Source organism: Muscardinus avellanarius (genome assembly GCF_963383645.1).
Source record: "Muscardinus avellanarius genome assembly, chromosome: 13".
Classification (NCBI taxonomy): Eukaryota; Metazoa; Chordata; class Mammalia; order Rodentia; family Gliridae; genus Muscardinus; species Muscardinus avellanarius.
The window spans coordinates 46,923,851-46,950,690 of NC_137799.1; the positions used below are offsets into that span (position 1 = coordinate 46,923,851).

At 36.3% G+C, this 26,840-nt stretch overlaps 1 protein-coding gene across 1 annotated transcript in view; it reads left to right on the top strand.

The window, feature by feature from the left end:
* Nucleotides 1-4,320: 4,320 nt before the first annotated feature.
* The window catches only part of C9orf72 (C9orf72-SMCR8 complex subunit), a gene marked incomplete at its 3' end in the record, with an annotated part of 29,783 nt that continues 7,263 nt past the window's right edge, over nt 4,321-26,840 (top strand). The window contains exons 1-7 of the mRNA XM_080709436.1: nt 4,321-4,396; nt 10,814-11,299; nt 12,399-12,458; nt 16,226-16,321; nt 17,201-17,265; nt 19,330-19,402; nt 24,338-24,454. Coding sequence (XP_080565562.1) covers nt 10,856-11,299; nt 12,399-12,458; nt 16,226-16,321; nt 17,201-17,265; nt 19,330-19,402; nt 24,338-24,454 — 855 coding nt within the window. The 5' untranslated portion in view covers nt 4,321-4,396; nt 10,814-10,855. The remainder of the gene's footprint in view (nt 4,397-10,813; nt 11,300-12,398; nt 12,459-16,225; nt 16,322-17,200; nt 17,266-19,329; nt 19,403-24,337; nt 24,455-26,840) is intronic.

Here is a 26,840-nt window from a genome sequence, read left to right on the forward strand (position 1 = left end):
CACACAGGCTTATGGGTTATAGAAATGTAGTCCCAGGAGGAGCTGAAGGAAAACCATATATTGGGTCCTAATGACATTTTCATGCAGAGATATGGCCTGCATTGTGTACTGGTGGAACCATAGAGTGTTGGCTCCAGAGACCCACTAGAGATAACTAAACCATTACATCACACTTCATGGAACCACACTTCCACCTGATGTGCCACAGTTGGGTGTTGGTTCATTCATCTTTCAACCAGAAGTTAATGTGCCATAAAGTGCATATTGATAAGTATGCAATAATTCGGGTAACCATATAAGACTTCATTACTTAAAGGAAATTAATGCACTGTAGATATATAGCAATATTCCTCATCCATGTCCAACATCAGATTGCTCAAATGCCAGTCACAGTTAAATCTAATTTGCTGTAATCTTGGTAAATGAGAGCTAATCAACGAGCTCTCACCTCCAGCTCTGAAGCAGCGCATATTACATTTCTGAAACACATTAATAGAAAGGCTATATAAAAGGCTTTCTGACAACAATTGGCATTTGTGATGCAGCAGGTGGGTTCTCTAAATTCTGCTATGTTTACTAAAATTGTGAATATGTATATAGTTTAAAAGACTTATAAGTCACTTGTTACTGCTTCTGCTATCCTTGAGTAGTTACTAAAATTGAGATTATAGCCACCATTTCTTGAATGTACTGTTCTAAATTCTTTGCTTGCTTGATTACACACAAGCTTCACAGCAACACTGAGAAATTATTACTCATGCCATTTTGCAGCTGAAGAAACTGAGTCACAGAGAAGTGAAGTGTTGCCCAAAGTTTCATAATTCATCAAAAGCTAAAATAATTCTTACACAAGCTCTGATTCTACCTGTTTTATGATTTCCTTAGTCAGAAAGCCTTTATGGATACTTAGACACTAATTATATGTGGCTAGATAAAAAATGTCTATACAGGGTCATTAAGGGTGTCATTCTGGTTGAAAATGGGAGGCTGTGGTTCTTGTTAGAAATAGCAAAGCTTATTTTCACTTTGGAAGTACAGTTACTTGGGGGTTTATTTGGGCAGGTTAACACAGTTTGAAGAATGTAAGGGTTTAAGCCATCTCAAACCAATCTTTGGTGGGCTGACATGGATCACAATATGAGATACTTAATATCATTTCTCTTTGGTTCCCTGGAGAAAGGAGGTATGCTAGAATAATTCTCATCCTATTTTTATTTTATTTATTTTATTTTTGGTGGTACTGGGGTTCCTGGAAGCCCTTTTACCTCCGGGCTACACTCCCAGACCTATTTTATATTTTTGAAACAGGGTCTCTTATGCCAGCGTGGCTGGCTTCGAACCTGCGAGATCCTCCTGTCTCCGCCTCCCAAGCGCGGGGATTACAAGCGTGCGCCACCACGCCTGGCCTCATCCTATTTTTACACCTTCAAGCAATACAAGTAGTACTGACCAATGTATCGCAATGAAATTATTGTTTCCCTCCTGATTTATAAATTTTTATTCCAATCTAATGAAAGGCATACAAGTTGTAGTACTGCTACATACCCCCCCCCAAAAAAAAATAAAGCTCAATTCGAATTTGGGGGAAATATTCACATTCACTGGCCACAAAAACCTCATGCTTACAGAGCTACTGTGTGTGTATGTGTGTGTGGTGCTGGGGACAGAACCCAGAGGCTTTCTATCTTTGGGCTACACTCCCAGACCTATTTTCTATTTTATTTGGAAACAAGTTCTCACTAAGTTGCTGAAAGCCTCACTAAGTAGCTGAGATCATGTGTTTCAATATTTCTCTTAGAAAACATAGTTATCTTAGCAGGATTTTTTGTGTGGGTGGGTAGTACTGGGGTTCCTGGAAACCCTTCTACCTCCAGGCTACACTCCCAGACCTATTTTATATTTTTATTTGGAAACAGGGTTTCTTAAGCCAGCGAGGATGGCTTAGAAACTGCAGGATCCTCCTGTCTCCACCTCCCAAGCTCAGGGATAACAAGTGTGGGCCATCATGCCTGTCTTTTAGCATTTATATTGGGGGGAGAAAAAAACAGAAACCTGTTGAAAACATTGAAATTATTTTATCTCTAGGCAAAATTTGGAAGTGGAAAAAACTGTTTGAGGGAGCTTTATTCCTTTCCTCAGGCATAATACAAGTTCAAATCTTACTTTGAAAAAGGACTGTAATAACCACCACAGATGTTATCTGAGAAAGGCTATCATCAACCTGGTACCAGAGAGATGTCCTCAGCACTCAGTGTGCTTTGTAGTTCCATAAAACTGGTCTGAATCAGTTAAACTGGTGGCCTTGAGTAAATAATGTAATCTTTCTGAATCCCATTTATCTCACCTGTTAAACAAGGATGGCAATTATAAAGATATCAGGAAGATTAAGTACAATTCTTTTTCGCCGGGCGTGGTGGCGCACGCTTGTAATCCCCGCGCTTGGGAGGCAGAGACAGGAGGATCGCGCAGGTTCGAAGCCAGCCGCGCGCGCTGGCTTAGGAGACCCTGTTTCCAAATAAAAATGTAAAAATAGGTCTGGGAGTGTAGCCCGGAGGTAGAAGGGCTTCCAGGAACCCCAGTACCACACACACACAAAAAAAGTACAATTCTTTTTATTGTATATAAAATGTATAACATGATTTTTGATATATAGTGATTACCAGTCAAGCAAATTAGAATACTCAGTTTCATAGATATTTTCTTTTTAGTGTGTGATAGTACCTAATACATTCTTTACTTCCTTTTTTGGTGTGTGTGTGTGTGTGTGTGTGTGTGTGTGTGTGTTACTAGGGATTGCAGGTAGGGGTATTCTACCTCTGAGCTACAACCGCCAAACCCTATTTTATTTTTTATTTTGAAACAGGGTCTCAGTAAATTGCCGAGGCTGTCTGTGAACCTGCAATCCTCCTGTTTCAGCCTCTCCAAGTACTGGGATTACAAAAGTACACCAATACACCCGGCTCTAATATATATTTTCTTGGCAAATTATTCCAATATAGAACCCAGTAACTATAGTTCTCATGTTGCACATTAGTTCTCCAGACTTACACATCTGACAAAACTACGACTTCATGCCCTCTGACTTCAGTTTCCCACCCATCCTCACCCTCCAGTCGTTCAATCATGGTTCTGTTTATGTTCATTTTTTTCCAATTCCACATATAAATGAAGTATCATATCTCATATAGTCGGAGAAGCATAATACAAAACACCATGTGAGAACCTGATAAATGGTAGCTACATGGTTAATAAGCACACAACAGTGAGTAAGGGGTCTATTTCTGCCAAGGTTATAGACAAGTATGTTGTGTATTTATTCCTCCCATTCTTTCCCTGTGAATGATAAAAAACATGCGGTATGTTTTTTGTTTGGTTGGTTTTTTGTTTTTGTTTTGTTTTGTTTTGTTTTTGTTTGTTTGTTTGGGGGTTTTTTGTTTGTTTTTGGTGGGTTTTTTTTTTTTTTTTTTTTTTTTTTTTTTTAGTGGTACTGGGTTTGCTGGAAACCCTTCTACCTCCGGGCTACACTCCTAGATCTATTTTTATACTTTTTTATTTGGAAACAGGGTCTTTAAACCAGCGCGTCTAGCTTTGAACCTGCGGGACCCAAGGGCGGGGATTACAAGCGTGTGCCACCACGCCCCCAGCTGTATGTTTTTAATGTTGAAAAAAGTTAAATGCTCCTCATCTGTTATGAAAAACAGGAATATATGCGCTTGCAGACCAAAGAGTCACAAAACATATTAAACATAATGAGAAAGGTAAATAAAATTAAGTGTATTTTGCAGTTAGCAACGTGAGTTTTACAAGTATGACTATCATGCTTGAGAAAACGCTTTCATGTGAAGATGACAAAATTGTGGTAATTCCTTAAGGGGGCAGTACATAAAGGGTTTGGGGTGGAGTTACAAACACAATGTAGTTAACCATCTGAAGGGGGAAAAAACCCACCTCAATCATCAAATTTTGTTAATGAATGCCTGCCTCCCAGAAGCAACACTATTTACAATCTCTACTCTCCCAGAGCCCAGCAGGTTTTCCTATTACGGGCCACACTATTTACCTAAGTTAACGCCCCTTTTTCAGGTAGCAGGTTTTGAGTAAAAGGACTGGGAAGTCGGCCAGCCCGGGTCTCCAGAGCCACCGCCAGGTGGAACCTACGGTGTCCCGCTAGGAAGCTCAGTGCGTCAGGCCCCGACCTGTTCCGCCCACGAGAAAGATGGCGCCTGGCGCGTCAGCCCGCCCGGCCGCCCGGTTTCTTCTGTTTGGGGGCGGGTCTAGACGGAGAGGTGGCGGGTGTCTAGCCGGAGCGTATTCCCCGCCCCAACCTTCTAGCTCTCCACTTGCTTACTTGCTATCTCCGCGCGCGTAAGGGCGTACTGGAAAAGATCCTTTAAAGGTGGGCCTGGAGACGGCGGGGCGGGCGGGGGCGCGCGCGGGGGCGGGCGGGCGCGCGCGGCCCGGGGCGGGGCTGCGGTTGCGGTCCCGGCGCCCGCGGCGGTGGCGGCGGCTGCGGCGGCGAGGGGTGAGTGGGCAGCCGGCGGCGGTTCTTTGGGGTCTGGCTGCCGGGTCGGCGCGGGGCGGCAGCGAGGTTTCTCCCCCGGCTCGACTCCTTCCCTCTTCCGGACCGAAAGCCGCCGCGGTTTCCCAGCCCCAGCGGAGGAGCTGCGGGCGCCCGGCCTCTCGGGGGCTCGGGCCTCCCGGCTCCGCGCCGCCGTCCCGCAGCCCTCCCCGGGCCCCGCGGGCGCCTCTGCGGGCCCTGGGGAAGGAGCTCCGGCGCCCGAGGCCTGGCCGGAGGGAGCCCGAGTGCGTGCGGCCCTCGCACCCGCTGAAGTTCCCGGCAGTGCTGATGTGGACGCGGAGGGCTGCAGGGTGTGCTCGTGGCTGGACCCGGTTGCTTCACAGCTCCGGGGTTGCACACATTCATTAAAGGAAGTGACCTGGGCATCACTTGGGTGATGGTAATGAGTTGCGGAAAGAAGTGCACTGATTACGAGTCTGTGTCAACACAGGGTCTGTCTGGCCGCGGTGAGCCAGGGCTCGGACCACAAGATGGGAAGTCAGGGGTTGACCCCGAGGCGTGGACCTTACCCGGAGAGATTCCTAATAGCACTGCGGGTAGAGCTGCAGTCCTGTAGTGATAGGGGGATAACATTCCTATTCTTAATGTTCCCATCCATCACCGGTGGTGCAAAACGGGTACAGTCTGACATTACTTTTACTTTGCACAAACCTTAAAAAAAAAACAAAAAACTGGAATATACCATTGGGATCTTTAGCAGACTTTGGAAAACTTAACATAATCTAGGATTATAACAGAAACAAAACTGGAATGTATGGTGTGTTAATAATATGGAATCAGAATACTTGGAATACTATAGTCCCCTCTTCAAGAGATAAATACCCCTTCCCCAAGTGAAACATAAAACCACAGGTTGTACTCGTATATACTATAGAACCTTATGTGTGCTTTTTTTCTTTTACACACAGATCTAGGACAAAGTTTAAATTACAAATTAGGCACAAGAGATTTAACAATAATAATAAAATATAACAATTATAACAAAATACTGTAATATATAAATATCTCTTTCTTCCAGAATGCCTTACTGTACTTTCACCTTTATTAAGTAAAATAAGAGTTACTTGAATACAAGGATTTGATCTTGAATACAAGATCAACCTGGGCAGTTAATCTAATAACTAAGAGAATACTGAGTGAAAAATGGGCTGGTGGTGGTGGTGGGGTGTGTGTGTGTGTGTATAATCTTGAACACACTGGACAAAAAAGATGATTCACATTTGTGGAGCAGAGTGAGATTTCATCACACCAGTCAAAATTCTGTTCTGTTTAAAATTTATGAATTGCTTTCTTCTGAAAGTTTTCACTTAATATATTTAGATGGAGATTGACTACAGATAATCTGAAAGCAAGAAAGTAAAACTAGGTATGGGGAGACTAATTATGATGATGCTAAACAGGCACTCTGTGACCAGCAAACTCTTCCACTCTAGTAATCTGATTCAATTGAAACCTGTCTCAAAATGACTTGTAATATCAGGAATTTTATCTCTGAGTCTTGCCTAATGTTGACATTTATAAAAAATATAGTGTGTTATAGGCAGTTCACTGTTCTTAAAGATGTCCTGGACAGTTCGTGTTTTGGAAGGTGGACTGATTTAGGACTCTGCTTCTAGCACTTTGAGAAATAAAGTTTTCTTATACATATTAAGGGCCTTATGAAGATAGAATTCAGATTCACAGTAGCACTGGACCAATCAACTTTCCAAATACCAATTAGGAAAAAGATGGCTGATTTTTAGCAAAGGTTTAAAAATAAAAGCAAAAGCTCAAATTCACCAATCTGTTAACAGTTTTAACAGATTCTAATTAACAAAATATGTCTGCATATGTTGGATTATTTTAGAACATATATTGGGTAAGCTTTCATGAACCCTGTGCTTTATTTACAGGAGTGGCAAGCCACCATCTCACCCAATTTGGATCCTGGCTTCCCTCAAAAGACTATATGGCTAATGCTTGATAACCTTCTGGAATAACTAATACTACATATACATAAGATATATACATAAAAGACTCTTGATTTTGAGCTGATTATTTTTGCCACGTTTACATACAGATTTTCATCACTAAAGATGCCTTTAGTTGCTAGAAAAAATCATTTTTACAACTAGCCCAATTATACTTCTCTATGATATATCATTTCTTAGGTAATAATATTCCCTCCTTATCCATAATTTCAGCTACCTGTATTCAACCACAGTCCAAAAATATTAAATGGAATATTCCAGAAGTAAACAGTTTATATTTTCAGTTGTGCACCATTTTGGGTAGCATAATAAAACTGTGTGCCTTCTCTGTCCTACCCAGGACATGATTCATTTCTTTGTCCACTGTCCTTGTCCATTGTGTCCACACTGTATATGCTGTCTACCTGTTAATTACTTAGTAGCCATCTTAGTTAACAGATCAACTCACAGTATTACAATGCTTGTACTCAGGTAACCCTTATTTTACTTAATATTGTTCAAAGCATAAAAGTTGTTGCACTGGTAAATTAGATATGATAAAGAGATACCATATAATTCCTCCTTTAAGTGAAAAGGTAAAAGTTCTTCACAAGGAAAGGGGGAAAAAAGAAAATGTATGCTAAGTTTTATAATAATGAATCTTTTGTCTGGGAAATTGTGCAGAAGGAAAAAAAAAGATTGTGCTAGTCTACTGTTAGGCCTCAGATTACAGAATATTTTAGGCATAGTGTGTGATGAGCACTTAAGGTGGAAAAGGTATTAAATTTGTGGTTTGAAAACAGAAACAGAAAGCATGTTCCAGTTGATGGCAGCATGTTACACCAGAAAACCTTGCGCTTACAGAAAAACGTTAGTGAGTGTTCTCTGAAACAAGTGACACTAAGCCATTTACTGCAAGTAATGGATGGTTGAACAGATTTAAGTATATATTTGGACTGAAAAAAAAATGCAAAAATTACTGGAGAAGCTGCAAGACAAGTTGGTGGCAGGATTTTGCCGACATGGTTGATAAAGAAGTAGAAAAACATTGAAGGCCATTGGGATGTTTTAACAAATAAGAAATTGTAAGAACTTATTTAGTGAACTACAGAGAAAGAGGAAGATGAAGAAGAAACTGAAACAGAGCCAGCATTGTGGCCATTACCAAAATTTGCTGAAGTGTTCTGAATTGCACAGGCATAAAAGAAAATTATGGAATGCAGTCTTCAGGTAGAATATAGCATTAAAGGCACCCAAAGGATTCCAACCTCTGCATCAACACTTTGAATAGTTAAAAAAAAAAAAAAAGAGAGAGATGGCTTCTAGTTACAGTGTTCTTACAATTATGAAGAATTCTCAACCATCAGCATTGTCTGCTCCTGGCATCTAATATTGATACTATCATGGCTAAGGGATCCACCATCAACCAAAGCAGATGACCTGCTTCCTGATGTATTTTCAGAAGGTCAATAGTAGCCTAAAACTAAATAACAGTGCATTTGTCATTCACTTCACTTTAACTCAACCTGTAGGCATTGTATCATCTCCTTTCATCTCAGGAAGAAGGGTGAGTACAGTACAGTAAGATATTTTGAGAGAGAGAAAACGGCCACATTTATTAATTCATTATAATATGTCATAATATGTTAATCTAATATTGTGCCTAATTTATAAATTCAATTTTTCTGTAGGTATGTATGTAGAGGACAAATAGCATATTTATAGAGTTGGGTACAATCTGTAGTTTCAGGCATCCAGTGGTGGTCTTGGAGTGTTTTCCCAGAGGATAAGGGCAACTACTGAATTTATTTTGGCAGCATTTAAAGCTAAACAATTCAAAATAATCCTTATCCTTGATTTTCTTTCTAACACCAGAAGTGAGATTGAATGTAATTAGTTGTCTATAATAGCTTAATTTTTACAACTAGGAAAAAAAAATTTTCCATAAGTCCAAATCAGATTTTCACTCTCGTGCTCAATTCTATTTTAGTAAATTTTCTTTCTTTTTCTTTCCTTCCTTCTTTCTTCAATACTGGGGACTGAACCCAGAGGCATTTTACCTCGAGCTAACAACCTCAGCCCCTATTTTTTATTCTTTTGAAACACGGTCTCACCGAGTTGCAAATGGCCTAAGTAGCTGAGGCTGGCTGCAAACCACCAATCCTTCTGTCTCAGCCTCCTAAATGCTGGTATTACAAGCATGCACCACCGTACCCGGCTTTTATTTTCAATACAGGGATAGAATGGGTGAGTTGTAATGTTGCCTTTATTGCCTTTTTACCCAAAAAGAAAGAATACAAGAGAAATGTGTTTACAATATAATTTTTAAGTTATATGTTTACTTAATTTATCACCTTGGCTTTCTGTATGCTATTTTTAATGATGACCAATAGACTCATTACAGTTTCAATTGAAATTACATTCCTGTTTTCCATTATTGTAAATTTACTATTTGAATCATGTCTTAAACAGTGGATATTTTGAACAAGATATACAGCTTATGTCCTCTTTGATAGTCTTAAGACTTTCTAACATATGTCTTATTAAGTTGACATGTTAGAAAATAAATATTATCTAAATGAATTTTCAAATTTAAAAATACATGTGTAACTACTCCCAAACTATTTTTGCAGATACTGACAGATGTTTTGCCATACTCTGTATGCCTTTTCATAGTATGATAAAAAATATTCACCTAATGCTCTAGAAGTTACTGCCTTTCAATAGTCTGAACTCTATTCAAAAGATTCAGATAAAACTCTTTTAAGTAAAATTATTTTATTTGACATATATTTTATTATAGATCAAATGTTAGCTCCCAAAGCCATCCTACAGGTATTTCATAATTTACTTATTAGCTGCTGTCCATTACAATTATGATGCGTAGATTCTATCATTTTAAACATGCTTAAATGAAGTATAATTGTTTTTACTTTTAGTCTTTTGGTTACAACTCTCCAATTTTAGTATTTTCAAGAGTGATTAGTTTTACAGTAATATTACATATTATATCCTTTCAGCATGGCATATTTGAGTAGATTAAGGTGTGTAGAGAGAGCCAGGGTTCTAGCTTGGCTGTAAACTTGCTTGCTCTTTGTTTTCTCAGATTCTTTTGTTCTCTATACCTTCTAAAAATGGAAGCTTTTTAAATCTCAGCCACTTAGTATAGAATTCTTTTCACAATTATAAAATGCTATGTTGTTTTCTTGACTAATGTATTAAATATGTTTATCTTCGTTTTTCAATGTCATTTTAAGTACCAGCATTGGTTGGGCCTCAGTACTCTGATATCTACAGTTTATTGAGAATAACAGGACGGGTTACTCTTTTTTTGTTATGGCTTTCCAACTGTGTTTTTATGATCTTAAGTATTTTTTGTTTGTTTTTTGTATTTTGTCACATCCTTAGCTGGTTTAAGGTATTTATTTCTGCTATCAGAGTTGGTTATTACTTTCCTAGTAATACCATAACAATACACCACAAACTAAATGGCTTAAAACAGCAGCAATTTTTTCTCTCACAGTTCTGGAAAGTAGAAGTATAGAATCAGGGTGTGGGTGGAGCACAGTCCTCTGAAGGCTCTAGAGAAGAAACCTCTTTCCTTGCCCCTTCCACTTCTGTGACAGGTGCAGGTACAGGGCCTGTATTGTAGTTGTATCATTGAGTTTCTATCTTCTAGTCTTTTTGTGACTGTCTAGCGTGTGTGTGTGTGTGTGTGTGTGTGTGTGTGTGTGTGTGTGTGTGTCCAAATGTTTTTCTCTTCTAAGCTCACCAGTAGTTGAATTAGTATGACTTCATCTTAACTTAATTAGACCTATTTCTAAATAAGGTCACATTCACATATACAGAGGATTAGGATTTGAACATATCTTTTTGGGAAGACACTTCAACCCACAAGAAATGTCATCATCATCCGTGAGACTTCCCCTTCCTGTTTTGTGCCTCTTTAGTTGCAGTGGTTTAGGGACCAGACATCCAGTCATTCTAGAATTGCACATAGACTCTTTGGAAACAGTGAGGGCTTACTGTACAAACTTTATGAAATGATGTTTATCTAAATTTGGTATTTGTGTGGATATCTTTTATTTTTTATTTTTATATTTTTGAAACAGGGTCTCACTGAGTTGTGAAGAGCCTCGCTAAGTAACTGAGGCCCTTCGGGAAGCACAATCCTCCAGTCTTCACCTCCTGAATGCTGGGATTACAAGCGTGCACCACCACACCCAGCTGTATGGATGTCTTAAAATTGCTAACCAAATCACTGGTTTTGTGTGTCCTTGTTTAGATACCAGGAGCATTTGGATAATGTGAGAGTTGGGATGCAGGAATGTCGACTCTCTGCCCACCCCCATCTCCAGCTGTTGCCAAGACAGAGATTGCTTTAAGTGGTGAATCACCTTTATTAGCAGCTACCTTTGCTTACTGGGACAATATCCTTGGTCCTAGAGTAAGGCACATTTGGGCTCCAAAGACAGAGCAGGTACTTCTCAGCGATGGAGAAATAACTTTTCTTGCCAACCACACCCTAAATGGAGAAATTCTTCGAAATGCAGAAAGTGGGGCTATAGATGTAAAGTTTTTCGTCTTATCTGAAAAAGGAGTAATTATTGTTTCATTAATCTTTGACGGAAATTGGAATGGAGATCGGAGTACTTATGGACTATCAATTATACTTCCACAGACAGAACTTAGTTTCTACCTCCCACTTCACAGAGTGTGTGTTGATAGATTAACACATATTATTCGGAAAGGAAGGATATGGATGCATAAGGTGAGTGGTCTTTCTTATTATTAATCATACTAACCTGGCCATTGAAAGTTTATTTTTTGAGGGGTTGAGTACCTAGCCTAGTAGAATATGCTTAGCACACATAAGACCTAACACCAAAAAAAATGTATTTTATATGAATTTAAATCATACAATAAATAAATGTCATTTATTTTGTGTCTACCCTCTTTGACACGATATGGTCTGACGTCTATAATCTTCACAATAATTGGAAAGTAGGAGATGGTAACTTTATATTACAAACAAAATGTTCAAGTGTAGAGAAATTAAGAAACATTTTAGAATCTGGATTTGTCTTGGGAGTCTCACTGTAAAATCGTCTCATTTTATTGTATGACCCTTTCACTTACTTCTATGTGTTAGTGTAACAGTTCAAAGCAGTTTTTCATAAGCTCTCAGCTATGTAGCCTTTGCTCCCTTTAATTTCTTTGTCGCATTCCCAAGTTTGTAAAATGAGGAGAAATAGAGAAAGAAAACAGTTTCTAAAGATAATCTTTTTTTTTTTCAATTTTTTAGGTTAAGCTAGAGGAAATTAATTGTTCTAAATCTATGGTTTAATATCTGTGGTATTTGCTTTTCAGTATGCTTTCGACATATTTAAAGAACAAATTTAATTCTTCATTCTGCTTTTCAGTTTACTGCTAACCTGAAAGTCCATTAAAGCATTATTAATTTTAGAAGATTTCTAACTATAAGAAAAATAATTTATTTTTAAAATAGATTTTTACTGTTTAAAAACTTATCTTTTTTCTCACATTTATGAAAATCATTTCAAGTTAATCTCTATTTACCTCAGGTTGAACTTGTTTAATTTAAAAAGTACATCACTATGTTACTTTTTGGAGCTACAGATGTTACTTTGACTATTTTTTGCTGAATTATAACTTTTCACTGCAGAAAAAGGCTGTGTTGATTTTATTTTATGATAGCATGAGGTTTGTTAGTTCATTTCCTGCCTTCCTTTTTCCTCTAAAATTGAATGTTTTTCCTCTGAAATTGCACAAGAATATATCTGCATTGAAAAAATAAACAAGTATCAAAATGTTGTGATTTAATTTTCTTTTAATTTTCTTTTGCTTAGGAAAGGCAAGAAAATGTTCAGAAGATTGTTTTAGAAGGCACAGAGAGAATGGAAGATCAGGTAAAATACAGATTGCTGGCTTTCAGATACCATTATTTCCATAGCATATGTCTGCATAAGATTTATAGCTACTTTCATTAAGGCCTTACAGACATATTAAAAAAAAATCTGTATCTTCTGAAGAATTGAGTAAACAGGAAAATAATCTACAAATTACTATTTTGCTCCCTTTTTTCTATTTACATAGAATACATTTGAGATAACTTGTTCATAGTAAAAATAGAAATTTGTATATGCAATTTCTTTAAAGTATTTGGGATAACTTGTTTATCGTAAAAATAAAAATTTGTGTATAAAATTTTCTTTAAGGTATTATTATTTCTCAATTATTTCTATAGAAGCAGCTATAACCAGAGGAGAGTGAGTATACCTGAGGAATCTGGGGGTATAGCATTTCTTTAAAGTTTTATGTTATACCTTTAAATCTCACAAAGTTTCAATTTATTTCATGGCATATATGCTTTTTTTTTTTTTATTAAGAGAAGTTCTCTTAGAGAGGAATCTTTGGAGAAAAGATTCTTAACTTTATTCCATTCCCTTGCCATGCCAGCCTCTCTCATTGCTATTTTTTGTAAAACTCCAGACTGCATTGCGTTTTCTCTTGTTTTTCTTAGCATGACAAAGGACGATACTTGAAAAATAATTTTTTTAAATACTTATGAGGGGTTGGAGGTGTAATTCAGTAGTACAGTGCTTACCTAGCATGTGAAAGGCTTTGGGTTGATCTTCACTATGTGCTCACCCCAAATCTAGTGAAAATACAGGGGCATTGACAAGGAAAATGCAAAACCCAATAAAAAATGATCTTCTTTACAAAATTACTGTATTTGTACTGCTATAAATAGCTTCCCATGCCAGGTGAAGTAAGTCCAGGAAAAGACTGAGACTTGTAAGAAAAGCATTCTGTTTCAGACAGCATTCTCACTGCTATGATCCAAAATACCTGATGATCACAACTTAGAGGAAGGAAGATTTATTTGCCTATAGTTTTCGAGATTTCAGAAGGTTCAATCCACATTAGACTGGATGAAGTCTTTGGGGGCTCATAACATGTCAGCAGGAATCAGAGAGAAAAAGCAGAAAGTTTCTACTCTAACATTTTGGAGGCTAGAGGCAGAAAGATAACCCACTCAAGGGGAGGAGAAATGCATAGATAATCCCCAAAGCCACACACCTTGGGAGCCCTCTCAGTAACCATGTCCCACTTCCAACGTGGTTGCCTTGTCTATATCTGAGGTCTGGGTGACATTCTAAAGCCAAACCATAAGAGGTTCCCTCTACCCACAGAAGCCCAGCTTTTACTTTCTTGCTGATCAGTTAGCAAGGTCCCCAGGAAAGGGGGTTTACAAACCTCTAACCTGATACTTATGGAGTGATTAAGTAGAACTTATATCAACTAAGGAAATTTAGAACAAATACAATTTTGCTTTTAGTGGAATTTTTATTTTTTAAACCAGAACCTTTAGTTACTAAGTTGACCACTATTAGTGAATTTCTGCATCTCTCACAATGTTATTTACCCTTCTGTGTTGGGAGGAAAGAAAGTATATGTGGGATGACATACTGGAAGCTTTAAATGGGAGATGTCTGCTGAGGAAGTCAAGTTAGAGAAGTACAAGAAAAAAACCTGAGGGACTTTCTTTTAATGCCTCTTTAGTATTTAGCCTTGTAGAATTTTGTCATTGAGAGTCAGTGAAGCTATCCACGTTCTGTGATGATAAATGTCTGAGATTCCATGTCTGAACACTATATATTATATGAGCCTAAAACTGAGAGGAGATATTTTCCCCAAATTTTCCTTTTTGAAAAGCAGGAATTTATTTATACTTGAGCTTTTACAAATCTCATGTGCTTTCAACAGCTTTAGATTTATTTATTTATTTATTTATTTATTTAGAACAATAATGACATAGTAGTCTGAAACAACTTCAGTCGGTGCTGGTCTTGGATGCTTATAGCTGTCATCTGATAAAGTTGCTTAACAAAGATGTATTTTAATACAGATTCTTGTCGGATCTCTTATGACAATTCTAATTGTAAATGAGTATTTCACCAGTTATTTTAAAATGCAAAAACAATGAGTGACTAATTCTGGACATTATTATAAGATGATAAATAAAAGTAATAAAACTATATTATGCAAATAAGTTTATGGCTTAGAACAAAATTTCCATAGATAGCAGCACATTTAAGTTCTTAAGAGCAATTTACATAAGGGTTTTATAAAATTGGGGTAAGTTACTGAAAATGGCTGTAGGTATACTAGAAACTCTTAATTTGAAGATACATGTAAAGCGTTTGAGTTAAATTAATGAATGAAATATGAGTAAGCAAAAACAATACTTATTTAATTGATTAATATGTGATTTAAAATGTGTTAAGCTTAAATTTCAGAGACATTTGACAATTTCATCCACATCTCTAAAATTTTACATATTTAAGTTGGTCACAAAACCAAATAGGGATGTTATAGTAAATAAATAAGGCATTATTCATATTTTGGATACTTTATGCTATAGAATTTGATTCTAGAAAATATCTCAAATTTATATATATGTTTTTTATCTGTTACTGGGGATGGAACCCAAGTGCATTCTACCTCTGAGCTACACCCCTAACCCTATTTTTTATTCTTTATTTTAAAACAGGGTCTCACTAAGTTGCAAAGGGCCTCACTAAATAGCTGAGGCTATACTCAAACCGCAGTCCTCCTGTCTCCACCTCCCAAATGCTGGGATTTCAAGCATGCACCACCACACTTGGCTCACATTTATATTTTTGAGACATAATAGTAATGCCATCATGAAAGATTTCTAAAAGGACCTCTTCAGTTTTATTGACTTTTGAAATATATGTGATGATTTGACTTGCTTTTTAATAGATTATTCCCTGTTTTGTTTTGTGGTACTGGAGAAGGAACCCAAGGGCTTTCTCCCTCCGGGCTACACTCCCAGACCCATTTTATATTTTATTTGGAAAGAGGGTCTCACTAAGTTGCTGAGAGTCTCACTAAGTAGCTTGAGGTTGGCTTTGAACCTGCGCTATCCTAATGTCTCAGCCTCTCAACTACTGCTATTACAAGCATGCTCCACCACGCTCGGCTAGATAATTCCCTGTTTTTAATAAGAAGGTTGGGTATTTATTGAAGCTTTACTAGTTGGTTACTTGGTAAGGATTTCAAAATCTTCTTATGCTTGACTTTCTTTACTTTTAAATATAAAATATGTTGATGACCTTTAGTTAGCAAAAGTTTTTATATCAAATTTTAAAGATCCTTTCTGAAGTTGACATGTTTAATTGTTGCATGTAACAGTAAATGATAAACCAGTAGTTTCCGTTTACTGAAGAAAAGTATTCCTGAGCTAGAGAGAAAAAAGAAAAAAAAAAAGAGGGGAGAGTCTCATGAAACAGAAACGAGACCTATACAGGAAAGGAAGGGGTCATGGGGAGAGGGAGGGTAAATACTGAAACATTAAGTTGACCAAATTATGGTATGAGCATGTATGAATGTCACAGTCAGCCCCACTATTATGTATAAGTACAATGTACCAATAATTAATAAAAGGAAATATTCCTACAAAAATGAAAATGAGCTTAAATAGCATAAAAATCTTTAGATTTGGAGTAGATTGCTTAATGCTATGTTTGAACAAGTTACCAAGTAGTTCCATCAAAGTGTGTTATTCTTCACATTCATTTATTTTTTATTTATTTTTGCCTAGCTTATCCAGGTGATTTTCTTGACTTCATTTTACTTTATTGTACAGGGTCAGAGTATTATTCCAATGCTTACTGGGGAAGTCATTCCTGTAATGGAACTTCTTTCCTCTATGAAATCACACAGTGTTCCTGAAGAAATAGATGTAAGTTCTTATGGTGGCATTCGTACCCTTTATCATTTCCTTTGAATTATTCTATTTTGCATTTTAGTAATATTTTCATTTTAGTAATATGCATTATGTCATGTTATTCAGAGGAAGTTTTAGCCACAGTAGTAAGCACATCTAAAATTCTGAATTTTATGGCCAGATAGGCTTTTTGAATAGTTATGAAAAAATTAAATTCAGTTTATTTCATCATTTTTTATTTCCTAAGAGTGGGAGAATTATAGACCATATAGAAAAATAATTAAGATTTAATGCAGCTTTTAGAAACAAAGCAGTATGCAAACTAATGACTGTCAGTGTACTTACATTTACTAATTTAGTTTCCTTACTCATGTGTTAAGGGCTTTTATTTTATTTCATTTGTAGTACTGGGGGTGGAACCCAGGGGCATTCTACCTCTGAGCTACACCCCCAGCCCTATTTTTTATTCAATTTGAAAAAGGGTCTCATTGAGTTGCAAAGGGCCTCATTAAGTAGCTGAGCTTGTCCCTGAACTGCAATCCTCCTGTTTCAGCTTCCCAAATGCTGGGATTACCAGTGTGCACCATGCCCGGCTCTTTTAAAGGCATTTTAAATCATGTATTATGCATATATAAAGTTATATTTAGGCTCAGAAAAGGAAGCTGACCTGTAAAAAATGTTGTATAGCTTGACTGACCAGCTTTCATGTTTTGTTCTTTGAAAGGTTATGGTAGTACACACAGGTTGTTTTATGGGTATTCTTGATCCTCAGAAATGAGGGCAGAGTGTTATCATGAATGTAGACTTTAGAAAACATATGTATTAAAAACATTCTCTCAGCACATGATAGCCAGACTAACTTATTTATTTGCTTTTATTCTGGGTGTATTTTAGATAGCTGATACGGTCCTCAATGATGATGATATTGGTGACAGTTGTCATGAAGGCTTTCTTCTCAAGTAAGAGTTTTATTTCTTTTTCTAAATGCTGAATGAAACAAATGCAGATCTTTTTTTTTTTTTTTTTTGGTAGTGTTGGACATTGAACGTAGGACCATTCTACTTCTGAGGTACACCTCCACCCTATTTTATTTTTTAATTGAAAACGGTCTCCCTAAGTTGCTGAGGCTGGCTTTAAACCTGTGATCCTCCTCTCTCAGCCTCCCAAATACTGGTATTACAGGTGTGTATTACCATGACCATCTCTGAAGTAGATAAAATCTTAATGCTCACCTGTGACAGGATTTGGAAGGAAGAAAATAATCAGAATTTTTTCAAATTATTGATAATTAACTTTCTCAGATAATTGTAAAGACAACATTGTGTATTTGAACTGTAGATTAGCTGTGTTGTTTTTTTAACTCATATATGTTAGTCCTTCTACCATGGTGTCCAGAAAGAAATCTTACTCCTTTCTTTGGTTCTGATTTTCTTCTTTTACTTTTCATTAAAGCTAAAACTAAGAAGCTTTTAAATTAAGTTGCATTATAGATGGGCTTAAGTAATTGAGGCCTAAAAATGTAGATTGTTCATATTTGTACTTGTCTTTTTCATCTAACCATGGAGTTCAGGACTTAAGAGTGCAGGCTTTAAAACCATACCACCTGCCGGGCGTGTTGGCTTGTAATCTCTGCTCTTGGGAGGTGGACACAGAAGGATCACACAGGTTTGAAGCCAGCCGCGCTGGATTAGGAGACCCTGTTTCCAAATAAAAATATAAAATAGGTCTGGGAGTATAACCTGGAGGTAGAAGAGTTTCCAGGAACCCTAGTACCACCAAATAAATAAATAAATAAATAAATAAATAAATAAATAAATAAATAAATAAATCCATACCCCTGGTTGTTACTGTTTAACTTTGGGGAAGCTACCTGACGTTTCCCATTTCCTCATCTGTAGAATGGGAATAATAATTTTACTTATTTTCTAGGGTTTTTGTAAGTGTTGGATGAATTGAACTACATATACATAGAGCATTTAAAATAGTACTTAGAACATAAAATCACCAAACAAATAATAACTAACATTTTCTATTCATATTTTTTAAGGAAAATGATAATAGTAATAGCCACTATTTATAGAGTACCTATGTGCTAGTCCCTATTACCAAGTGCTCTACATGTATTATCTTCTATTTTAGTGTTTCTTAACAGTCACAGATCATCATGAATTTTTGTTTTAAAATGAGAAGTGAAAGAATAAAATATTCACCACGTGTAGTGGCCCATGCTTGTAATCCCAGTACTTGGAAGACTAAGACAGGAGGATCAGCTACTTAGTGAGGCCCTCCACAACTTTGTGAGACCCTGTTTTAAAAGACTAAAACAGGGCTGGTAGTGTAGCTCAAAGGATAGAATGCCCTTGGGTTCGATCCCTGGTATGGAAAAAATATATTCACTTTGATGTCTACATTTTTTTATTTACTTTTGGCTCATGATAATATATTAGAGGAATAAGTGTTTAGCGTAAAAGTCTTAATGGCTTGAATCAAAAGTACTTTAGTCCTGAATCTGCTAGTGTCAGAAATTTGTTATTTTTATTAATTTTTTATTTTTTACTTTTGGTACTAAGGATTGAATCTAGAGGCATTCTACCCTTAACCTAGACCCGCAGCTCTATTTTATTTTTATTTTGAAATAGGGTTTCATTAGGGTGCTGAGACTAGTCTCCAACCCGTGGTTTTCTTGTCTTAGCCTCCTGAGACTAGAATTGCAAGCATGTACCACCATGCCCTGCAGTTCATGTTGTTTTTAATCCTATTGGTTTTAAATAAATCACATTAACCTCTCTACACATCAGTTTCTTTACCTATAAAATATTTTACGAACTAAATTGTTGTCTTAAGACTCAAACAAGAAAATCTCTGAAAGGCCCCCAGAAAATGTAAGGTTAAAGAATAAGAGAGAGCAATATACTTATAGTTTCGGTGTTTATCATATGTAGCTTTTTTGAGTTATTTAAAGCTTTTAAGTTTGTGAAATTGTTTTATAGCCTGTTTTTAATCTTATTTTCTTTTATCTACAGTGCCATCAGCTCACACTTGCAAACCTGTGGCTGCTCTATTGTAGTAGGTAGCAGTGCTGAGAAAGTAAATAAGGTACTTCATTTTATAATCCAGAATATTATCTGACATATTAATACTGATAACATATCATGAATTATTATTATTTGAATCTTAGGTTGCAATTGAAATAGTCTAATAGTAAAGGAGAAAATCTCTTACCAAGTTACCGTGGACACCCTGTGCAAAAACAAGTGTGAAATAACTGAATAGTAATTCAGTTAGCAGTTTCATTTTAATAACCTATAAGTACTAGTCTCAGTTGTGTATAAATAGTTTTAAAAAATATTTTAAAATCATAAAATTTAAAATGTTTTTATTTTAAGCCGGCGTGGTGGCACATGCTTTTAATCCCAGTACTTGGGAGGCTGAGACAGAAGGATTGCACAGGTTCGAAGCCAGCCTCAGCTACTTAATGAGGCTCTCAGTAACTTAGTGAGAGCCTGTTTCCAAATAAAATAGAAAATAGGTCTGGGAGTGTAGCCCGGAGGTAGAAAACCCTTGAGTTCAATCCCCAGCACCACAAAAAATTTTTTAAAAAGTATAAAATGTTTTTCTTTTTCAGTTTTATGCTTAATAAATATAAAGGCAGCCATGTACTTTTAGTACTAGTCCTAAAGAAATGTTATTTGAACATTTGTCTTGATTTAATTATCTTGGTCTTCCCCCATATCTATCCCTTCTAGGGAGCAGTTGCTTCTCATTGGTCATTGGAAGTTATGCTTTATTCAGTAATGTTTTGACTACTTTCTTCACTGCAACATGAGTTAATTAGGAATTAATGAAGTTATATTTCCAAGGATGAGGCAATAAACTAAGGGCTTTTGCAGTTTTCTTCACTGACCACTAATTAGAATCCAGAGAAAAGTCCATATTTTTTATTAGCTTAAGAAAATCTAATTAAAAACTTATACAGAGAATATGTTTGCCATGCTTATTTCTTTTACAAAAACATTCATTATTTTTTCTTTAACTTATCTTGCCCTGTGTACTTTTATGAGCGTATTTTTTTTTTTTTTTTTTTTACGGGCCTGGAGATGGAACCCAGGGGCATTCGATCTCTGAGCTACACCCCCTGCCCTATTTTTTATTCTTTACTTTGAAACAGGGTCTCACTAAGTTGCAGAGGGCCTCACTAAGTACCTGAAGCTGTCCACGAACCTCAATCCTTCTGTCTCAGCCTCCTGAATGCTGGGATTACATGTGTGCGCGGCAATGCCCGGCTTATGTGAGCCTCAACTTGCCAAAATTTTTTGCTCAACCACTTGTATGATATTAGTATACCTCTCTCATTATATTACAGCTGACTAGTTGATCTTATTATTTCTGTTTTCCATAAAGCTAGCTTTTCATTTGTGACCTCCAAAGCCTTAAAGTTCCACAGAGGGACTTCTCAGTGTGCTTTTTGAATGGAAAAGAAAGACTCCATGGTTAGGGCTATGTTTGTTAAACATTTTTCTCATTCTTCATCCTCTGTAGATTGAGTACTTTGCCTTTTATCTTCTTAATTTGAGGGAAGATAACTAGATGTCATCTGAATTCTAATATAGTTATAAAGGCCTTTTATTTAATAGAGCTTTAGATCAAATCCTGTTAGAATCAGATTTATAAACCCTATCAGTGACTTGATTATTTTAAATCAAATTTGATAGATGTAACTATCTTTATGTTGAAGAATTTGGCTATACCTTGAAAGCCATTATAATGGGATTTACATGTAGAACTATTACAACAGAAGCTGTTATTCAGCCCATTTTATTTTTTTTTTTTTACTTTTTTTTTTTTTTACATTTTTTTATTGGTGCACTGTATTCATACATCATAATAGGATACATACTTTTGTAGACATACATGCACACTTTTCCCAGTCAGCCCCCACCCAATCCCAACCCCATTCTCTCCCTATCCCTCCCTCCCTTGCTTGGCTTAGTAGTTGACATCTAGTATTATGGCAATTTATCTAAAATTAAAAATGATAATCTCACATAACAGTTTCATTTGTCTGATACCAAGCTTTTGATGACTTAAAGATAACATTTCAATATTTCTTTTTGCTTTCTTTCTTACCAGAGAATATTTTTTTCTATTTTTTTTAGGTGAAACTATCATATATTTATATATTTATTTTCCAGAAAAAAATCTATCCTAATATGGAATATGGACTCTAGGTACCCAAAACGATCTTGAAAAAGAACAAAGCTAGAAGATATATATTTTCTAATTTCAAACCATATAAAGCTACAATAATTGAAACAGTGTAGTACTATTCTAAAGGCAGATATATAAACCATTGGAGTTAAATAAAAGCCTAGAGCTAAATTCTTCCCTATATTGTCAAGTTATTTTTGACAAGGTTTCCACAAACATTTGGTGGTGGAAATAATAATCTTTTAACTAAATATTGTTAAAAAATAATAATTACATGGAAAAGAATAAAATTGGACCCTTACCTAATCCCATATACAAATATTAACTCAAAATAGATAATAGACCTAAATATAAATCTTAAGACTATAAACTTTTAGGAGAAAATCTGGGTCATTAAACCTCACAACACTGAAATTGGCAGTGATTTCTTGGTTATGATTTCAATGGCACAGGCAACAGAAGAGTATACAAACTCCCTAAAAAATAAAAATAAAAAAATTGTATATCCAAAGACAATGTAAACAGAGTTAACAGTTACTAATAGAATGGGATAAAATATTTCCAAATGCTATATCTGAAGGTATATTAATATTCCAACTAGAAATCCTAAAAATTAACAACAATAAAGGCAAACAATACCTTTTTAGAGATAGGTAAAAGACTAACATAAATAATGAATCTCCACAGATAACCAATCTTAGTTGTCTGTTGGATGGAAAATCTTGTTTCTCTAGTTCTGGAGTGTGTTACCTATTTCTTCTTTGTAGTTAATCTCTTTGAGTATTTTCTCTAGTGCTGGTTTTGAAGACATAAATTCCTTCAGTTTCTGTTTGTCATGGAAGCTTCTTATTTCTCCATCTACTTTGATAGAAAGTTTTGCTGGGTAGGAAATTTTTGGCTGGAAGTTGTTTTCTTTCAGAATTGGGAATATGTTACTCCAAGCCCTTCTGGCTCTCATAACTTGGTTTGGGAAGTCTGGAGTGATTCTAATTGGTTTGCCTCTGAATGTCACTTGGCCCTTTGCTTTTGTTGCCTTTAAGATTCTCTGCTTGGCTTCCACATTGGTCATTTTGACAATTATGTGGCGTGGGGATCCTCTTCTCTGATCCTGTCTAAAGGGAGTTCTATAAGTTTCCTGGACCTTTGTATCAACCTCTTGCTCTATGTTTGGAAAATTTTCTGCTATTACTTCCTTGAAGAGATTGTTGATCCCTTTGGTTTCACTTTCTTTTCCCTCCTCTATTCCAATAATTCTTAGGTTAGCTCTCTTAAAATGGGCCCATATTTCTTCAATATCAGATTCCTGCTGTCGGATATTTTTTTCTAGATTAGAAACTATGCGTTCATTTTTGGATTGCTCATCTTCTAAGAGCGAGATTCTGTTCTCCATGTGTTCTAATCGGTTGTTTGTGCTTTGAATTGAGGCCTTTACTTCATTAATTGCATCCTTTATCTCTTTTTGGCTCTCTCTGAGTTCTTTTCGAAGCACCTCTATTATTTCTACAGTTATTTTCCTGATTTGATCTTCTAGAAATCTCTGATTTTCAGTTTTATCGGGTTCTGATGTTGTGGGGTTGTGGGCATTAATTGCTCCAGTATTATTCCTCTTTCCCATGATTTCAGATGTTTGTGCCTTCTCTGGGTTCTTCCCTTGGGTCACTATGACTTCCCTTAAGGTGTTCTGGATCTCGAGTCAGTAGTATCTCAGACCCCACTACTCCTTTACTGGGTTTTATCACAGAGTCTCCGACCCAGAGAGTCGATAGAGGCTGCTTTAGACTGTGGGGGGTACCAGGTTGCACGTTCTCCTATGGTGTGATATCTCGGCCACCGCCCCTCCCCCACTGGGTCAAGTCCCAGGGATTTCTCCTCTGTGGCCCGCAATTTGACTCACTGTTCTTGAGTACACAGATGTAGCTGTACTGGCCTCGCTGAATTCGCTGCTGCTGCCGCCAGTAGCAATATGGCGCCGCTGCTACGCCCTCGGCTGTGGGGCTGGCGTTTTTCTTCTTGATTTTGATTTCTACTCTGAATCCCTGCAGCGTGTGCTGAGCTCGGCCACTGGGAGCTGTAGATGCTCTCTGCGCGGAGAAATCTCGCCTAGCTGTTCCGCAGTGGCTCACCTCGGCTTGCTGTGGCCATCTGGTGAATTCGCCGCTGCCGCCGGCAGTATGGCGCTGCTGCCGCGTCTGCCGCGTCCTCGGGCGCGAGGCCGGTGTATCTCCTCTGTGGCTCTGTTCTCAGTCCGCTTTCTCTCTGGAGCCTGGTGATTTTTTGTTTCACTGGTGATGGTGTTTTCTGGCTATGAAAGGCGCTGATTTTGTGGTAATGGAGATTTGTTGTTAGCGGGGCTCTTAAGCCCCGCTTTTCTCGGTCGCCATCTTCCCGGAAGTCTATTCAGCCCATTTTAAATGCATTTTGTTTTCTTTTCCAGAACTGTTTGCTTGCTTGGGTAGAGATATAATCAGTTATATTGTCTCATTATTTCTACTGAACTAAGGGTTCCATGGTGATAAAAGTTTGAGAAAGGCTGCACAGAATTTCATTCAAATGCAGAGTTGTAGTATGTATCCAAATGTTATTGGTTGTGAGATACCATACAATTAATTTACCCAGAGTTTTCTGAACTTACATGGCCACAGAACCCCTTTTTTTAAGCAATGTGTTATGGGCCATGAACCGTTTGTTTGGCTAAGGAATACTTAATACTCAGAATGTATTTTGTTGAGAATAACAATTTAAACTTTTCATTTAAATTTCTTCACAACTAAGTCATTGGTCTTTTTACTTAATGTCTTAATACTAAAATCTTTTATTTTATAGATAGTGAAGACATTATGCCTTTTTCTGACTCCAGCAGAGAGAAAATGCTCCAGATTATGTGAAGCGGAGTCATCATTTAAATATGAGTCAGGACTCTTTGTACAAGGCTTGCTAAAGGTATACTTTTTATTTACTACAAGTAAAAACAGTTCTTGAAAATGATTTTTGAGACTCTTTGTAAAAATACTTACTTACATTTAATGCGTATTGTGTTTATATGCCCAGGGACTGACTTTCTTAACTTAGTATCATCAGAATATCTATGATTTCCCAAGTAGTTTCCTGTAGTTGTATGTCTAGCCTTGGGATTTTTTTTCTTTTTAATACATGCTTGGATCAGGTTACACCTCTAAACATTTCTTCTTACCAAACAGACTTGAATTTTTGTGCTGCCATTTTGTATTAATGTACCAAATTCATTTATTCAAAGCATTTTAAAGCATCTTTAAAAAGCATATAGGATTTGAATAATTTTTACATACACACAAAACTAAATGTTTCTGATACATATTAGGAAAAAATTTATATTCATTTAACTGAGTTTACTTTTCAAGGAGTAAAACAGATAAATTGACAATTATTTGCAGTAATTAAGGGATAAATATGGGGATAGTGGTACTAGTACCACTATGTAATCCTAGTACTTGAAGGCTGAGACAGGAAGATCACAGATTGAAGGCTAGTCTCAATTTAGCAAGACCTTGTTTCAAAATTAAAGATAGTAAAAAAGAGTTGGAGGCATTCAAGGTAGAATACTACCAGGTTCAATCCCTGATTAAAAAAAGAGAAAAAAATTATTTACTTTATTACTCTGCTATTGGTGTCTCAGTTGTAATAGTAATCAAAGACATGAAAAAATGGCTTTCCTAATAATCATGTGATACTCTCATAGTTTCCTGAGACTATAAGCATAGCAAAATGAAAGAAAAATATTAAAAAATTTTACAAATACTTTTTAAAAATTAGATATAAAAGGAACATTCCTCAGTACAACAAATACAATATATGACATACCCACAACCAGTATCATACGGAAGAATAGGGAAAAGCTGAAATCATTTTATCTACACGAACAAGGATATTTACTTTTATCAGTCTCATTCAATATAGTATTGGAAGTATTAGCTACAGCAAGAAGACAAGAGAAAAAGATAAGAAAGGATAAAGTCAAGGTGTGTGTGTGTGTGTGTGTGTGTGTGTGTGTGTGTCCATACACACACAAAAACTTAGAACTGACAAATTTGGTAAAGTTGCAGGATAAAAATAGCAGCATACAAAAATAGTACTCTATACACTAATAACAAAATTGCTAAGAAGGAAATCAAGAAAGCAGTCCAATTCACAATAACTACCAAAACAAGCATTTACATATGAATGAATAACCGAGGAGGTGAATGTTCTGTACAATGAAAATTACAAAACACTGATGAGAGAGAAGTTGAAGATGTCTTCAAAATAATGGAAAGACATCTAGTGTTCGTGGAATTAAAAAATACATATTAAAATATTCATACTACCCAAAGCAGTCTATAGACTCAATGCAGTTTCTCTCAAAATACCAATGATATTCTTCACAAAGACTGAAGAAAACAATTTTGAAATTTATATAGAGCCAAAAGAGAGAGATGGTTGCATATTATCTAACTTTATACTTCAAAGCAGTAATAACCAAAACAGTATACTAGCATACACACAGATATATAGACGAATGGGACAGAATAGAGAACCCAGAAATAAATCTTCATGTTTACAGCCAACTAAGTTTTGCCAAAGGTACCAAGAGTATACATTGGAGAAAGAAGAGTCTCTTCAGTGAATGGTGCTGGGAAAGTAGGATATCCATATACAGATGAATGGAACCAAGCTACTATCTTTTACATATGCAGAGTTCACCAAAAATGATAATGAAATTACACCAAACTAAAAAGATTTTGCACAGCAAAGGAAATAGTCAAGAAAATTAAAAGACAACATACAGAATGAGAGAAAATATATGCAAATTATGTATGCATCAGTTGAGAAATTAAAATACAGGATATATAAGGAAATCAATAGCAAAAAAATTATTTTTAAAAAGACTTGAATAGACATTTCTCCACAAAAAGTATGTACATGTCCAAAAAATAAAATAATACTCAACATCAGAATCAGAACCATGAGATATCATCCTACCCCAGTTAGATTGGGTATTATCAAAAAAACAAAAAATAAATGCTGTTGAAGATACAGAGAAAAAAGACCTCATACATGGCAGTAATGTAAATGTGCATGCCATTATGGAAAACATTTTGGCACTTCCTCAGAAAACTAGAAATAGAACTGCCATATGAGCCAGCAATCCGCTACTGGGTATATACTCAAAATTAGCACGTAAAAGAAACATCTGTATTCATGTGTTTATTACACATTATTTACAGTAGCCAAGATAGGAAATCAGTCTAAATGTCCAATGACAGGTATCTAGATAAGGAATAAAATGGTGTGTGTACACAATGGGATATTA